This window comes from Pleuronectes platessa, chromosome 9, assembly GCF_947347685.1.
Source record: "Pleuronectes platessa chromosome 9, fPlePla1.1, whole genome shotgun sequence".
NCBI classification, from domain to species: domain Eukaryota; kingdom Metazoa; phylum Chordata; class Actinopteri; order Pleuronectiformes; family Pleuronectidae; genus Pleuronectes; species Pleuronectes platessa.
The window spans coordinates 19465136-19482659 of record NC_070634.1 but is presented as its reverse complement, the minus strand read 5'-3'; the positions used below and the strand labels follow the sequence as shown (position 1 = coordinate 19482659).

Here is a 17524-nt window from a genome sequence, read left to right as displayed (position 1 = left end):
TTTCTGTAAAACATACACAGACTGGACAACTATGATTTCAAACTTGTTTTACTTACATTTTTAAACATCTTAAATGTGCCATACATTTTTCAGGTCTTCATAGGAGGTGCAATCATAAGCAAAGTGTGAAAACAAAGCATCACTATCAGAGAAATACTGATGTAGCAATTCGTCATTTAACCTGCTTATACAGTATGTGCAGCAAAGAATAGGACAAAATACTTTATTCCCATTGATTGTTGCACCAGAAAACATAAAACTCTCAAACTCCAACAGAGAGTTTGATTCCCTTTGTTGAAGAGACAGGTAGAGATACTGAAATATAAAGACTGCAACAACCTGGTCTACTATATTTACATCTTGTCTTTGAAACAAATCAGAAATCCTTCCTCAGAAATCATGGCAAATGTGGGAAGAAGGGAAAATGTGAGTGACCAAGAAGACCTTCATTTCTTCAGGCAATAAGAAACACATGGAAATCCAAGGAAATGCTTTACACGCGCTTCAGCTTAATTTTATTGTTTGTTTTCGTTTTATCATGGGAAATTACATACTCAGTTCCTGTTTGACATGATCTTGTGGAAAACTAAATTGCAGAGCATGCACTCTCTCACTTCACTTTCACTCTCAGATAATGATGCATTGTGAGATGACAGGTTTGCACGTTTCAGCTAAAATCAGTAACTCACTTAGACAATATTTAAATTGCAAAGTGTTTTTCAAGTTATAATTTCACCGGGAGGACTTTTATATTGCATGTATATCTCCGTATTGTGTACGCTGCTGTTCATGTACAAGCAGAACAACATATTCTGACTTTAAAATTATCCAAAACATCTAAACCGTAAAAATGTCTAAATTTTGCCGTTCTTGACGTCTCCAATAGCCCCCCACACGTCAAACAAGAAAACATCAGGGAAAGCAAAATCCCCCAGAACCGAGTCCAAGGCCTCTGCAAAGTCATCAGGGTTCTTCTTGTCTCTTCCTGCTTCCACGATGGTGGTTGCTACAGAAAGAAGGGGACAACAATATATACAATAATATAATGATATAAGATTTCACAGGCAAATGAAGGTAAATGTTGGCTATGACTAGTTTATTATCTTCCTCATCAGATAAACCCACAGCATCAGTCACCAAAAAAACACTTAGAAGTCCTTTTGCTTGCGAATCATATGATATGATATTAGATAACTATTAAATCATGTGATTCCCAGGCCATAAACAGACAAAATGCCAGTTTATATCTATCCAAAACTAAACCCTTTCACAAGACATTAAGTAAACTGAAAAATCACAGTGCAATCCTCTTTATTAGAATCCACTCTAAATATTAGCATTTTATCTGACTCAACAAACGCAGACGGTGACAGACACATCGACTGTTCCTGAGGACTCTAAATGGACTCACTCTGCATCTTAATGTGAAAATAGACATTTTCAAAATAAAACATATTGAAAAATATTTTAAACATGCTCAACAATGTTTAAATAAAGTCAGGTAATCATATTATTAAAGCACATAATTTAATCTCTTCTTTGTCTATCAGTATTACCTCAGTTTATAAATAATAAACCCAAATATGACCTTAAAAATACTTTGTAAACCAACAGGATTATAAGTACATACAAATATCTGAGTAAAAAGGACGACTTGTGTTCCCCACTTGGTGTATGAAGCTGAATTGGCACAGTTAGGACATTTTTTCAATACTTGTCTCTTAATAACTTTGCTTGGGAAAGGATGTGCAACCAGATATGTTTTTATGGGATCACTTCCAGGCAAACAACAGGGTACACACTGAGAAATCATTAACCAATTTTATGTTAGGTCTAAACATCCAAGGCCATTGACGTTGAAAATCTGGCCAAGGGCAAAGCATGTGTCCCACTCATAGTCTTTACATTCCTTTTCTTGAGAAGTTGATCTTGTATTAGTAGGGATGTAAGCAAATGGGCTTCTAATGAAATCTTTAAATTGATTGATTTATTGACCTTGACCTCGACAAAAAAAAAAATCTTATCTCAAGTATTTTCTCTGGAGTGTCATCCTGTTTTTTTATGATTCTCCAGGTGGACTTTACTCCTATGAGCATGAAACGAAATGAATGAAATGACCATGAAACCAGAGCAAACTCCTTCAGAGAGATGTGGAGGAAAGTTCTGGAAAAAAGCTTTTCAGCTGACCAGAAGTTGAGATGCTGTATATTTGTAATGTGGGGGCTGGACGTTATGGCAAATAAAAAGTATTTTCAAAATTCTACTTTCCGTTGGCTCATTGCCTCACATCCAAACAAAGATTCAACGCATAATGCTACGTGGACGTCTTACCCAGCTCCAGGTCTCTGATGCCCATGTAGCTCTCCAGCAGGTCGTCCACTTTCTTGGTGGCCTGTTCCTCAAACTCATTTTGCTGGCAGCACACAAAGGAAAAGTACAGATGTGTTACTGGAAATCCACCAGTGTTCACGCTCTAAATATGGTGATGGAAACTGTGAGGACATGTTCTCAGTCCAAAACATTCAAGGCCGAGGGGTAACTCTGCGTTATGTTTATCCTGTGTCTTAGTGTTGTATAAACGTATACAACTTTATAGATAGCGAAGTGTCAACGGTTGACTTTAAAATGACAATTTTATGAAGGTCACTTCTGGGTTAGGGAGCTGTTATTGATACTGTGCGACTGTTGGTTTGTGTGTGACTGGGGTCAAGTGGCTGTGTTCAGTTTATTTCACATCACTTCTGGAGTCAGTGTTGTGTGAACGTGGGTTCATGTCGGTATCTGGAGTGCATCAGGAAGCTGAAGCAGTCATGTTCGAGCAGAGCGTGTGAAACTCACCACTTCCTGGACTGTAGCAGCACCCTTAGAGCGCAGACGCAGCGTCTCCCGTCCATTCACCATCTTGCCCTCGTTTGACTTTGGCGCCCGGGTCCTCATTCCAATCATGTCTAACACACACAAACAGGATGACAGCATTTCCTCATATCAAAAACACATCTTTAGCTTCTACAAATCAATTTCTTCACAGATTTCTCACAGACATCATTCCTCTCATAAGACAAAACATTCGGAATCTGAAAAACTTACATGAGTCCCGCAGGAAAAATAAATGTTTGGTGACTCACTAATTTGCTAATAAGCAAATAGTCCAGTGCTAACAGGCTAAATTACGAACGTGAACATGCTAAACTTGCAAACACTATCTCACGCTAGCTATCTCTTCTTTCAATGACAAGTTGAGTAATTGACAGTGTTTTTCTCATGGAGTTATTTTGATCAAATACACTCTTGGGGTTTATAAAATGTCTGTGTTCAGGGTCATACAGCTGTGGTCTTCACCACTGCTTCCAAAGAGGATATCAACCCTCTCCAGTGAAAGGTCAGAGGTCATTTATTGTTAATAGGGTTTGTGGTTAACATTCAGGAAATTACTCCATCTCCTGCAGGATACATTATATGATGTAAAAAAAACACTAAGAATGGCTCTGCAAGTTTGATGTGCATTACTTGCACATCAAACGAACACAGGAAAAGCACGAGTTGTAATATTAAAAGTTCCATTTCAAATCATCATGGTGGATTTAAAACAATGAAAAACAAAATGAACAATGTTTTGTCAAAAACACAACTGGGGCCCCAGCATTGACTCACAAACACATTGTTCACCAGTGTTCAAATGTCTTTTGTGTTAAAGGTTCAGTGTGTAGGATTTAGTGGCATCTAGTGGCGAGGTTACATATTACAATCAAGTGAATACTCCTCACCTCAACCTTCTCCAAGGATGGACTTGAACATATATTTTAAAACGTGAAAGGGTCTTTCTAGAGCCAGTGTTTGATATGTTTTCAGGTTCTGTTGATGGAGGCAACAACAGTAAATCTCCATTTAATCTCGAAATGCAGAGTGTGGATTGCTCTCACTCAGCTCCTCACACATTAGTGTCGTTGGCTGATATTTCTGATGTTCAAAGCACTAATGAAGTCCCAGCTCAGTAACATTCAGGATTCTAATTAACTGAATAAATCATTTTACACATGCAAATCTTTTCCATTTTAATCAAATTTGGCAGCCAACCATATTGTATGTGTAAGAGATTCAATTTACTTAAGTACACCCGAAATAATTGTGATTGACAGGTTTAAATAGACGGGGGGGGGGGGGGGGGGGGGTCTGCTCATAACTTACACCAGAGACTGAAGCGTTACTCTTGTTCGTCTGTGGATAAAACCTCAATTTTTCTGCACAATTTTGTTTGTTCCAGTTATGTTGGGCTGGTGCCTCTGCTCAATAACACACACACAAGATGTTACAAGTCCTTGAATTGAAAATAGTCACCAAAATTGTCTACAATCTAGCAAACTTCCGTTGATCATGACATTTCTATCTTCAAAACAAAACCTTAAAGTCAAAGTGGACGTGTTTGAACGTCTGCAGCCACGGCTGAAAGCTGCAGAACAAGAAGTAGAACTTGATTTGAGATTGTTTTATTAAGTTCTATATTGTGTCTTGAAAATATTAAGTGTTGAAACATGAGATGCTGATTGTGAACAGGAAGTGAGTCTCTCTGTGGATTTGGCTTCCTGTCTGATAAGCGAGGCTGTAAACAGGCCCCGGCCCATTTCTGCTGAATCTACTCAGAGGGCGGGCACTGCCGTCCTTCCTCCACATGTCCTCAACCAGATGAATTAAATGAGCCACTTCCTGTATTTTTGAAGGGAAAAACATTGCTTTGAAGAGAACGGAGAGAATGTCGACTTTATGCGGAGAAACATCCAGAGAAAAGGTTGTGGGTTCAAACTGACGACATTTTCCTAATGACTGTCAATGCACTGCGCTCTGTTGAGATATACACACATAAATAAATAACGCAAAAGCTTGAGGAATCAGCCAAGTTTCCTGTAAGACTTGGTTTTGTGTGAGCCAATGATTCTGTAAACACATTTTTATTCTGGGAAGGTAAGCTGCAGAAAAGGAAGTGAAAGTGTCTTTTAGACTGAAGAATAATTTAGATAAAATACAATTATGAATAATTTGAATTGGGTGATTGTAAAGCATGATGTACTTCAAATGTCTGCTGTGTGTGTTTGTGTGTGTGTGTGTGCGTGTGTATTTGGTCCTGTATTACTCATGTTATGGGGACCTAAATCTCCATCACATTATGGGGACTATAAAAGCTTTTCTTTATTTCTTCTCTGACCGACTTTTGCCTGGAGTTAAATTGTTCCCTAAAAATTAACCTTCAAATATCACAATGCATCACTGTGCAGTATCCACTTGTTTGAAGCGCCTCAGTTTCTCCAGTGGTTGTAATGTGATGTAAAAAATCCCTCTAAGCTTTTTTAATTTTTTCTGTGCATGGTTCGGAGTAAAAACGTATTTCAGTAACTGAATTAAAAGTGTTGATTTCCAATAAACTGCATATTAAATCTTTGACAAAAACCAAGACCAAGAATTGAATTTACTCACAAGCAAAAAGACAGAAGCTGTTTTTGTGTTTTCAAACGCTAAACATGTGCTTTTATAGTTTTGTTTAATTGGATTATCAAAATCAAATCCTACCCGAGCCATGCTTTTCCATGCGTAGCCACTTCTGAGCAACCCCAGTCATGCACAATGATGTTGACTGAAGCTTAACAACCACTGGCATAATACCGGCCAATAGCCATTACTGTAAGTTGACAACTTTCCCAGGCTCATTGGCAATTAGCCTGAACTGTGACTTTCCTGTCTTCCTGTTTGGCTGATGAAAGGTGGAAAACTTCCACGGAGAGCTGAGGTCCATCAACACTCCGGTAACTGAGGACAACAGAGTGAGGTGTCCTGATTAGGAGGAAATGAGCTGTTGGTTTTACAGAAAATACTCTGGGGGCGTGTTTAAGCTGCCCATGATACGATCTGATATGCCAGTGTGAATCACAGCCAGCACACACCTTTGCTTCCTCTGAGTGCTGAGGATGGAGATGAGGGGAGAAACAGAAATGCTTTTTGTGTCCTGGCTCCTTCATAACAAAGAGTCATGTTGGCTTTAATTCACCTAACCACTCGTGGATTTACCTCTCGGGATGTGACAGGTACAAGGTCCAGGATTCAGAAAGAATTGATACCAATGATATTATTGTGGGTTCATGTGGAGTAGGAATAATCGGAAAGATGAGTTGACATCTGGGGAAATTCGTTTGACCGCAATCTCAACTAGGAACATTTTAAGGGACTCTGGGGGCCCCGAGGCAAAATGGACATGCATACTTGTCATTGCAGTGGATGTAATCAACAGTTCTCAGGGGGCCACTCTCAGCTCAGGGCAATAGCAGGCTATGTTTGTCTGTTGACCGAATGATTATAACTCCTGGACCACATGAATAATGTTCCACTCACCGAATGCCTTCTTGGGCCCGACCAGGCGCAGAGTGAAGGGGATACCCCTCGGCTGCTCTTTCAACATCTTGGCCACCTCGTAGTGTCGACAGCCCACAATGCTCTGGTCATTAATGGCCTCGATGTGGTCCCCGACGCACACACTCTTCAGCTGGTCTATAGTACTGCCCTCTTTTATCCTCTGGCAAAAGAAAAAAAAATGGAAAATCCTCACATGGGTGTCGATGCCCAGTCTGCGGCGCTTGTTTGATTGTTACAAACTCAACTATTAATGTTTTACGTGACAGTAAGTGAAGAATCATACCTCCAAGGCCCTCTGTTCACAAAGAGTGTTCACATTTTAAAAGTAAAAAACACGAGATCAGAGATTTTAGACTGATCAAATGAGGATTAAGGCATTTACCCGAAGGTCATGCCTAATCCTTCCCTGACGTGTTTTCTACAGAATGGTACCCAGAATTCCTTGTAGCAATTTCAATCTATTGCTCATCAGCCTATTAGGTTCTTTCACACATTCACCTTAATGAAAGCGTATCCAGCTCCGTTGTCTGTAATGGTGAGGCCCAGTGCGTCCTCTGTCTTTGTCACCTCCACCTCCTTAGTTTCTCCTCTGACGTGAGCAAAGATGAAGTCCTCCAGTCCGATCTGTCCCCCCAGTAGTTTCTGCATGTCCACTTTATGAGAGTTGAGGGTGCAGAACAGGATCTGACGTGAGGAAACGGGATAAGAAAAATGTATTGTTTCCATTTTTTAATCCAATATCATTTACAAACACGCAAAAGCAATTACCACAAATACCTAATATAATATATGATATATAAGAGAAACTTAATTCTGTTGAGTTTCTCCCTGCAGCAATATGCTGCTGTTGCTTTGCAAAAAAAAACATTCTAGTGTTTAAACACTAGAGGGCAGTATAGCCATGTGCTTTTTGTTATTATGGGCATTTTGTTATGAGTCATTATTGTGATACCAGAGTGTTTTTTATATTTCAGGATTAATATGAAAACCTTGGAATTTTAATCAGCAAACAGACTAATTATATTCTGTTTCTTATATATTATATTATGAGTTCTATAATTTTGGTTTTCAAGGGTTAGTTATTGAATCAATAGATTGAGTCAGTTAGCAAATAAACACTGAAGATAAAACGCTTTTCTTCAAAGTGACTTTAAGTCATTGAATCGGACAAACACAATATCTGCCAGGTATGTGTGAATACTGTGGGCCTGTGGTCACATGTGATACTGTGGACTTAAGCCTTTGAATTGCTTCAAATTTTAAGTTTGCATAACTTAGTGTGGGAAATGTTAAAGAGAACTTATTGTAAATTAAATTAGTAAAAATGTCCCACGTCTTTAAATGTGATATTCTGAAAGCCTAAAGTTGTAGTCCATCTTTAACTATATAATCTATAACGGAAATTCGAGATTAACCTGAGTCACCTGTTATCTCATTTGGAGCAGATCCTGTAAGACATTGCTCACAGTAACGCTCTCGGCTACTTTAGAAAGTTTGACTACAGTCCAAGGTCTTCTCTGGAATCTACCTGCACTGTAACTTTATGCTGCTGTTGCTGTTCTGTCCCCAGGAGGTCAAGGAGACTGCTCTGCTTCTCACTATCACCAACTAATTGTCTGGCATTTCTCACAGAAAGGTAACTGATATCTGTCTGTGTGCAGTTCAAGGCCATGTAGATATACTGCAGGTTATTAGATTAATAAATTCCAAATTGACATGTGTTTAACCAAATGCTGTTTGGTTTTTTACCTTAAGACCTTAAAGCTCTTTACACTTGCCCTGATGACTAGGAGCTGTTTATTTAGCTGTATATAGTTAAATTTGATCATAATATAAACAGTGTCTGTAGACATCTAAATGACAGCCTAGCCTGAGAAGGCTCTTACTAGCCTAAAGGTTTTTAAAAGTTTTGGTCCACTGATGTATCTGCCACAATATGAGGCTCCGACCGTTGCATCGCTTATTATTAATAGGAAACTTCCCAACTGGACTTATTCTTCCAGGCTGGCTGGAGACAACTTTCTCAACTAGAATGGAACTCAGTAGAGCCCATACCTGCGCCAAGTCCCAACAGTCCCCTAAAATTCAAACAAGATACAATAAACTTCAAACAATACCTAAATGTGCCTGATTATTTTCATAGATATCTGTGAATTATTCTCTTGAAAGATAAAAAAAAAGAAGCCATATCTCGCAACGTCATTGAATGAGGAAGATTCCTGGATCCGCCCCCTCATATCCAAAGCTGCACCAGAATTTTATGGGTTCTTCGCTGACCAATTGCACAACATTCCACCAAGTTTTTGTGGTAATCTGTTCTGAATCATTTCTGTAATCTTGCTCCAAACTAATCCTAACCCACACAGATGCACACCAAGGACCTTCAGTTAACCACTTCTTTATGTTAAATCATCCGTTCATTCCCCTGTGGCCCTGTAAATCATCAGAGGTAGGAGTGATAGCTTAATTACACAATGTAGATGAGATGTGTGTTTAATGTAGGGCAATGTCCTGTGTTAAGGAATATGTGGTAACTCTGTCCTCCTAAAATCGATGTTAAGTGCCTGGGAGTGGAAATCTACATAACACAAGGAAAGCGGTGGAGCCGTAAGATCTGTCACTTGTCTGTTTGTTGCCCGATAAGATCATCAAGATTTGTTGCTGCATGACATGTACATTGGTCTATATGTATCACATCAACTCAGATTGTTTGTGTCCAGCAGGAAGTAATACACAGATAGCACGGACCTTCATGGTGGCCTTCACAACTCTACTGATAAGTGCTGAGTAAGGCCAATGCCGAATGTTACGTTTGCTGTTGCTGAGTTTGTTACCATAACATGCTAGAAAAAGCTGCAGAGCACCGGCCTATCACCAGCCATCCATTATCTCTATCCCGCCTGTTCTTGACACCTGACATTGGGCGAGAGGTGCTGGTGTATTCTCGACAGCTGGCCAACATATCACAGGGCCGACGTATAGAGACAAACAACCATTCACATTATGGTCAGGTTAGAATCTCTAATTAACCAAACCCCCGATCTGCTTGTCTGCATGAGGAAGCCATGGAAAACACACGAAAAACACAGAGAGAACATGCAAACATACAGAGAGACTCTGGCCGAACCGGGATTCAAACCAAGACGCTGCACCACCACTATCATCATGTGTCGGCCTGTTGAACATGTTTAAGAAGGTTATAAGGTGTTTACAGGGAGTGTAACATTGAACTGAGACACAGACAATTATTACAGCCCCACCTTGAGCTATATTCTTTGAAAAGGGAACTACTCTCTACTACAGACATTGTGGGTCGGTACATTTGAAATACAGCTCAATGACTGAAAATAGTTCCTCAGAGCTGGAGCTTTTTCAAGTCTTTGTAAATAGCTGTGCTGATTCCATCAGGGTTTTATCTAAGACTGGCCTTGGATGCTACAACCATGAGAAAAAGCCTGTGTGGGCATTTACCCGGCAGAGAGAATGTTTGTTATATGAGTCTATAGTAATATGTAGGATCCCGTGTTTTTTGGATGTACCCATAAAGTCACTGTCCCCGCCTCTGCTGTGATAACACTGAGTCAAAGAAGCACTGCTGACGTTTATGCTGATAATCATCGTCGTTATCAGATCATTTCCTAGGAATTAGGCAGACCTTGTTCACACAGTTATTTGAATATATTTCCATCAATGTAAATGGATGTTTGAAGCACCACTTGCTCTTTCACCTTATCTTGTTATTGAATTGTTTTCAAAGCATTTGTTGTGTTTACTGATTATCTGCTCATTCGTTTCCATTATTGATCCTGGTCGATGTGGGACAGGTGCAAAGTCTAGCAGACAGTAGTGAGGGCAAATAATATTCAATAGTGCATCATGAAACTGCCTAGAGTGGAAACCCAACACCTACTTGCTACTGGCCTGCCAGACTAGAGAAGGAAGAAGAATACAACAAAGTTGTCGATTTCCATAACTGGAAATACCTAGTCGGACAATGTCCACATAGATAGCTTGGTTGGCTTCGTACCTCTGAAGGTGAGATGTTGAACACGTCTGCGATCTTGGCATACAGCTCCTTGACATTAGTGAATCCGTGGATGCGGCCTGTGGGACTTCCGTGAGCCAGCTGAGTGTGGAAGATGAGCCTCGGTCTCGGGTACTCTGGCGGCCCTGGTGGTGGTGGTGAAGGTGGAGGAAGCGGAGGCGCTGTGGGCTCCATGCACCCCTCATTCCGGCTCTGGTTCGGGGCCTTCTGGTCCCCCATGGCTTCGGAGCCTGCTGCCTTAGAGTCCTGCGGGCTCATAGTCTCCCCGTTCTGCATCGGCCCCAGCTCAGGTGCTCAGTCCTCTGGGAGGCCTGGTGCTGCACTGCTCTGGCAGGGAGAAAAACACAGTCCTTACCCCCGCTTAGCTGAACAACCAGCCACCCAGAGCTTTGTGGTGAAGAGCACAGATGAATTAGTGATGGCGGTAGACTGGTAACAGTATCTGGAAGAGGCCGGCCAGAACCTACCAGGTAGAAACCCAATCCGCTCTGAGTTGAGGATTATATGTGTTACACCTGAGACTCTAGCTTGCTCGTTCAAAGAGAGCACAAACAAAGCACACGAGGTGAAGGTCTCTTCATAAACATGAAACAGTTAAGAATCAAACTGCCTCAATCAGTCTGACGAGCACACATTCTACCTCTGAAGAGTGAATTGCCCAAAATATCTGCTAAATAGCCAACGTGAGCCGTTCAGTGATGACCACAGACAGCGACCCAGTGCTGCAGGTAAGATGATATCACTGGGTAGGGGAGTAAATGCCCTCCCCCCCTTCACTGGGCACGTTGAATGCAATAGGCTGTTGCTGGGGTGAATCCTTGGTGACGCACTGACCTTTTTGACCCCACAGACAGCACACACATAAACTGATGATGATTAGGCAGAACAGATGTTTTTAAATATCAGTTTCCTAACTTAAATGTCTGAACATTCGACATAAAAGGCCTTAAATAATATTTAATTATACAACATATCTTACTTACAAATAAACTGCAATAAATGAAATACTTATACTGTATACAGTGTATTGTCCCTATACCTCATTTCTTATATACTAATACTATGTATTCGATTTTAAAAAGAGATTTTTTTAACCAAGAATGGGAGTTTCTCACTATAATAAAAAAGATTAAATTTGACAATTTTTCACCCTAATTTATTGTGAAAACTACAATGAAACAAAATACCCAATTCCCTAAACTTCACAGTGCTAAGGTCTTGTTTAATATATGATGAGACAATAATCGTTTTTTAAATGTTGTAGTGACAGATTTTCTCCGAATGTCGCAGAGAGACAGTAAAAATTATTAAAGTCTCTGCTGCCTCGGGGACAACCTTAATTCATGTCGTGTTGACTGATGAGTGAGTTTCTCAGATGTGCAACCGACGATCAAGTGTGTTCAGAATTCCTCAATCCGCCTGTGCATTTGGATGCGTTCCAAAATATTATGTTTTTGCCCGGGGTCATGCTCGACCACTCCACAAAAGTGTATCCCTCCCGGCTACTACACACAGGGTAAATATTAGATTAGATTAGATTAGAAAACTTTATTTATCCCAAAATGGGCAATTTCGTTCACAGTTTCCAGTCTCACATAATAGATTACTTAATAAATACAATAAATAGCAATAGGAGGTAGACAAAAACATATATCAAAGGCAGTCCAACACACACATTTAACTCACAATTCATTTCAGCCCGTCAGTAACAACCACCCTGCCCCCGGAAACACCCAGCAACACTGGTGTGCTCTCCACCTACTCCTTACTTTTGTCATCATTTAGTAACCTGATGGTTGCAGGGATAAAAGAGTGGGAGTACCTCATTGTTCTTGTCCTGATTGAACAGTAGCGCCGCCCCGGATATTGGATTTGCTTTGTTCTTTTCTACTGAGGAAATTACTCCCCTGTGTTTATTTTGTTATCTCTGTTTTGTAGTTCACCATGATCTTAACATAAAGATAGTATTTGTTCCCCGGCTCATCGAGGAACACTATTTGAGTTAGCTGACAGTTGTCTATGAAATGCGAGCCAATCATATAACAATGAATTAATAAAAAAATTAAATCAACCAAACTCTTAAAATTCCACGCAAATATTGACTAGACTAGAGGAGGTTTTTAGGTGATGTAGTCAATGTACATACATACATAACAACTTTATTTAAATAGCACTTATCTAAACAAGGTGACTAAGTACTGGCAAAAAGATGAATGAATAAGAGGTGTTCAATTCAGTTCAATTGAAAGGGCCATAGCATAATGAGGTCAAGAGCTTCAAATGTACAGAGAAATCCAACAGTTCCCACAATGAGCAAGCACTTTGCCGACTGTGAAGGGAAACACTCCCTCATCAACTGGAAGAAACCTGTAGCAGAACCAGACTCAGTGTGGGCAGGCCATCTGCCTCGAGCGGTCACACTGGAGCTCTGTCATACTGGATGTTATAATGAAAATAGTAATAATAATCTTCAATTGTACCATCAGGTGTTTCAGCCTTTTTATCACAATATTGTTCATAGCCGAACCCTAAGGGTACGCTGAGGCTATGGGTACAATCATACATACATACAACAAAAACCAGCCATGAATTATAGTCCACATATTCCCATCTTGCTCTGCCATTGTAAAAACTTGCCCATAGCAATTTCATTTGTCTCACTTTGTGCCAGCTGATGTCTTACTCGTTGAAATAGGGGAATTTTTTGTTTCAACACACAAACAGCCATCTATCTCTCTTTCTAATTCTGAAATGCTAGGCAGCAATGTGTAACCAACACTCTGTAATTCCTCTCAGACCAAGAGTCTTTCCCAGCTCAATGCATGCCACGTGCTCACGTTATATAAGGTTATATAAAAAAAATATTTCTTATTTATAATGTCAATCACATTGCGAGTATGAAAACAAACGTGAATGCTGCCGCGGCATATTGCTTACTGCACTTCATCACTCCCAAGTAGGTGCCTGTGCTGCCCCTGTTTTATCCTGCCTCATCAGCCTTTCTCTGCACCTGTGTCGTAACTTGCGTGGCTGCAGCGGTCGTGTGCGTCATAGCCTGTTATTTTTTTTTTTAGAGCCAAGGTCAATTTGTTTTACTCCAGCAGCTAACATGTCTAATATGAAGATCTCTCTGGCTAAACTTTCATTTGGCAACAGGTAACCGGCAATCCTTGAGGCAAAGGATATACTCCTTTCATTCAGATAAGTTTGAATTTGGGTTAAGATCAGAGATAACAGTCTGGTTCTGGTTGTTACTGAAAGCACGAATATTTCATTTGGCTTAAAAGAAGAGGACCTGAACATTGTGTTGATAATTTCCAAAGTTGCAGTTCTTAAGAGCTCCCATCCACCATAACCTGAACATTAAGCTCATGATAGTGTCTTATAAAGCATGAAAACCCTATCTAGCTCATATTCATCAGAAATGTTTAAACAGCATATTCCGCCTTTTTGTAAGTGCTTTTACACCAATACTTTCAGAAAGTATGGTCATTTAATATATTATATATTATATATATAATATATAATATTCTCAGTTCTCGAAACTTACAGAAAAGGCTTTGCTCGCAAATTTTGTCAATGGAGATTATTCAAATGCAAACATTTAGGAAACATATATGACTCATAACCGAAGCTTCTGGCCAAATCTTCCCAACTCTCCTTCAGGTAGAGAAGTACAAGAGAAAGGAATTTAAAATGTTACAAGTAAGCACACAGATTAGTTTTTTTTAAGATATAATTTTCTTAAGGGCTTGATAAATATTGAATATATGGGTCAAGGGTGTTTTATGATTCACATTACAAATATTTCTTTCTTTTCTATTTGCTTATTCTGTTTACCTTTGGAAATATAGTACTCCTCCAGCAGTGATTTGTTTTGTATTATCCCGCTCTGCAATACAATTTACACACATAGACAAACTCTCCCTGAGGAAAGCTTTAAGGTAAATATGACCTACAGATACAAAGTTTCTCTGACTCAGAAATGTGTTGCATCATAATGTGGGGATATTTATATAAGTCAAACACAGCTCATTTGATAAATCAATAAATGGATAATCATTTCCTACCAGATCGATATCAACAACGACCACATGGACACCAATATTCCGATATTAACCCGATCATCACAATATAAGACGCTGCCATGTTAACTGCATTCACTGATAATCTTAACCCTAAGGAGGTCATACTGCAAATAAGCAATTATCGAATTAGGAAATGTTGAGTATTCCCATTTAATTCAGATTATATTGACGTGTATACATCTTAATTAATTATCTGAATATTGCTGGCACATATATATGTAATCAACAACACACTGGGCCACTCTATGACACAAGGCCTCAAGTTGAATAATGTTATGTCACATTTCCAAACACATTGGAATTGGTTCAATTGACCTCACACTACAACTAACTCACTGCATCTGGGACTTTTTCTGAGTCCTGGGTCCGTGGGTAGTTCCCCCCCATTCAGCTTCCTCACTGATGAATCAACACAGAAAAGCCTATTGCCCACACTACTTGTACACCCCCTCCCCGATTACATCACATGCTTCCTTGCGAAATGTGATTTCCTCTTCTCTATCGGCTTTGTTTCCTGGCGGAGGTGGAAGGGAGGACTGGGGGCTGGCTGGCGTGGGCCAGATTGTGTGAGGGTGGTGCGACTGTTGTGTCACGTGGCTGCACACCGCCTCTTCTGTTCTTGGTGGCATGGCAGTGCCTGAGCCCTCTGGTGAGAGGGCAAAAAACGGCTTTCAATGCTGAGAATTGTGCGTATTTCTCTAAACCGCTGCTGATGACTGGTCTTCTTTTGTTAAGGTCTTTATCTACTGAGTCACGAAGCACTCTACTGATGAGAAAGCTGTACTGAAATCAGATGGAACCGTGATTTAATGGCAACTCATCGATTTGTCACGATATGACACATAACAGTTAAATCAGGGGAAAAAAACTGAATAGCACTCAGTAGAGCACATAACACTGCCAAGGCCCACCAGTCCCCTTAAATTCAAGGGCAGGCAGCATTAAATTATACACACTCATATATATCATTTCTCTGAATATACCTGATAGTTTTCATCTAGATCTATGAATTATTCTCTAGCAAATTGGTGAAAATGACATCAAAATGTCCGAACTTGCAATATTACAGATTCCTGGATCCCGATCTAAAGCCAAAATTCAAGGGGTTCTTCCCTGATCGATGAACACTAAAAAAAATAGTCAGCTAGTATAGAGGCTTGTTAATCTTTGAAGGAATTTCAGCAATAAAAACCACAAAAGTCCTCATCATTTACTTTTAATTTTTGAAGAGGAACAAAGTCACAGAAAATGCTTCTGGACAAGTCAAATATTTTCACGGCTCAAAACGCAACTTTTAATATGAATGTGTCACATGCTCCTTTCCAAATAGACAAAATACACACATAATGTAGTCACAAGCAACACACCTATGTGACCTAACTGACCTTGGCCCTGTGGCCTTGGTCTGCTGATTGCACAGTAGGTGTGTGACTTGGCTGTTTGTTGCTGCAGTTGTTTCCTTTTTTTTCTCCAGTAGAGGAGATGAGAGACTTGGCCCTTCATCAATGATACTAAAATGAAGGGTTTAATGCTGTGGACTTTATAATAAAAGCCACCAAGTGAGCAACTGGCTTGTTTTCTGAGTGACTGGTCTGAGTGATTCATGATTCTCAAGCCGTTTCACTTCTTTAGTTGTAAAGGGGCGGCCAGCTTATGTCACATCTCAAACTCAAACATGTATAAGGCCTTTCCTACCCGACTGTAGATATATTTTTTTTAATGGATAGTCCAATAAAAAAAAAGCTTCCATCCACATGTTCTTCATTTAAAAAACATTTATCTTTGTCCAGGCAATTACACTTACAATTTGGGAAAATATCACAAAACGTCCCAACTTGCAATATTACAGAAAATGAAAACCAAATCCCTGATCCCGATCTAAAGCTGCACCAAAATCCAATGGGTTCTTCCCTGATCGTATAGAAGTTTGTTAATCTTCAAATGAATTTCAGCAATAAAAAACAAAGTGACAGAAAATGCTTCTGGACAAGTCAAATGTTTTCACAGCTCGAAACCAAACTTTGAGCATGAGCGTGGTGCATGCTCCTTTCCAAATAGATAAAAAATAAACACAAAATGCAAACTTGGCTTCGATTTAAAAATCGGATAAGGAGACTCAAACACACAAGAATGTTACAAAGAAACTATTATATGTTAAAAGTTAACTTTATTGACTGTGATATGCACAGGACATAGATGTGATGACATGTAATTTGTCTCTTAGTCCCAGGTGTAAACCTATAAGGAACTCACTCAACATAAGTGCACAACATGGAACACGGTCAATAGACACAGGGCAATCAGGATATGAGTTGCTTAAACCGGAATAGTGCAAGAATAAATAGGGCAGTGCAAAATACTTCATGGAAAGTAGTAAAAATGGATAAAATATTTGTATTGTCAGTATCTCCATTAACACATACTACTTGTGACAGTGACTGCTTTGTAGTCGTTGTGGCGGCTCGACTTTCATCTCACTGCAGTGAATTTATTCTTGACATATTTTGACCTTTTATTATTCTTATGCTCTCGTGTTTGACTGTTTTGTGGGATACTGGATCAATAAAATATCGATCCATCGATCCATCTATCCATCTATTGGTTAAACCCCCATGCATTTGAATACAGGTTTCTGTGTGTGGATGAAGTGCAAAGCAGTGAATCGCATTCAATATGGTGTGATGAGGCCCACTAGACGCTGCTGTTCAGTCACAAGGTTGATTCCTGACGTTGTTCACACGTGAAATGTTGAATTAACACGTAGATTATTGATTCTAATCCCCTAAACAACACGCCACATCCGTTTCGCTCTCGAGAAAGGTGACGCCCCCCTCAACTACCATATTTGGTAATGGGCGGTCGCAGCGGGGCCGACTACTCCGCTCCGATTGGTCGAGCGGTCTGACATGACCGTTTTCCCCCGGTGGTCACGGGCGCTGATTGGCTCTGCCACTTGGTCCGATTTGGCCTCATTTGCCTAATGAGCCGCGGATGA

At 40.0% G+C, this 17524-nt stretch overlaps 1 protein-coding gene across 1 annotated transcript; it reads right to left on the bottom strand.

The window, feature by feature from the left end:
* Positions 1 to 42: 42 nt before the first annotated feature.
* On the bottom strand, positions 43 to 10717 carry gipc3 (GIPC PDZ domain containing family, member 3). The gene is made up of 6 exons (XM_053430105.1): positions 10424 to 10717; positions 6895 to 7080; positions 6376 to 6556; positions 2839 to 2948; positions 2332 to 2413; positions 43 to 1006 (listed from the first exon to the last, which is right to left on the bottom strand). Exons 1-6 carry the CDS (start codon positions 10715 to 10717, stop codon positions 855 to 857), a joined length of 1005 nt encoding a protein of 334 aa, XP_053286080.1. The 3' UTR covers positions 43 to 854.
* Positions 10718 to 17524: the final 6807 nt, after the last annotated feature.

Coding starts and splice junctions, on each gene's coding strand:
- gipc3 (XM_053430105.1), bottom strand. CDS start 10,717: ATGCAGAACGGGGAGACTATGAGCCCGCAGGACTCTAAGGCAGCAGGC. Junction 6,557..6,894: donor CTGGATACGCTTTCATTAAG/GTGAATGTGTGA, acceptor TTCTTTTGCCAG/AGGATAAAAGAGGGCAGTAC. Junction 2,949..6,375: donor CGGGCCCAAGAAGGCATTCG/GTGAGTGGAACA, acceptor TGTGTGTGTTAG/ACATGATTGGAATGAGGACC.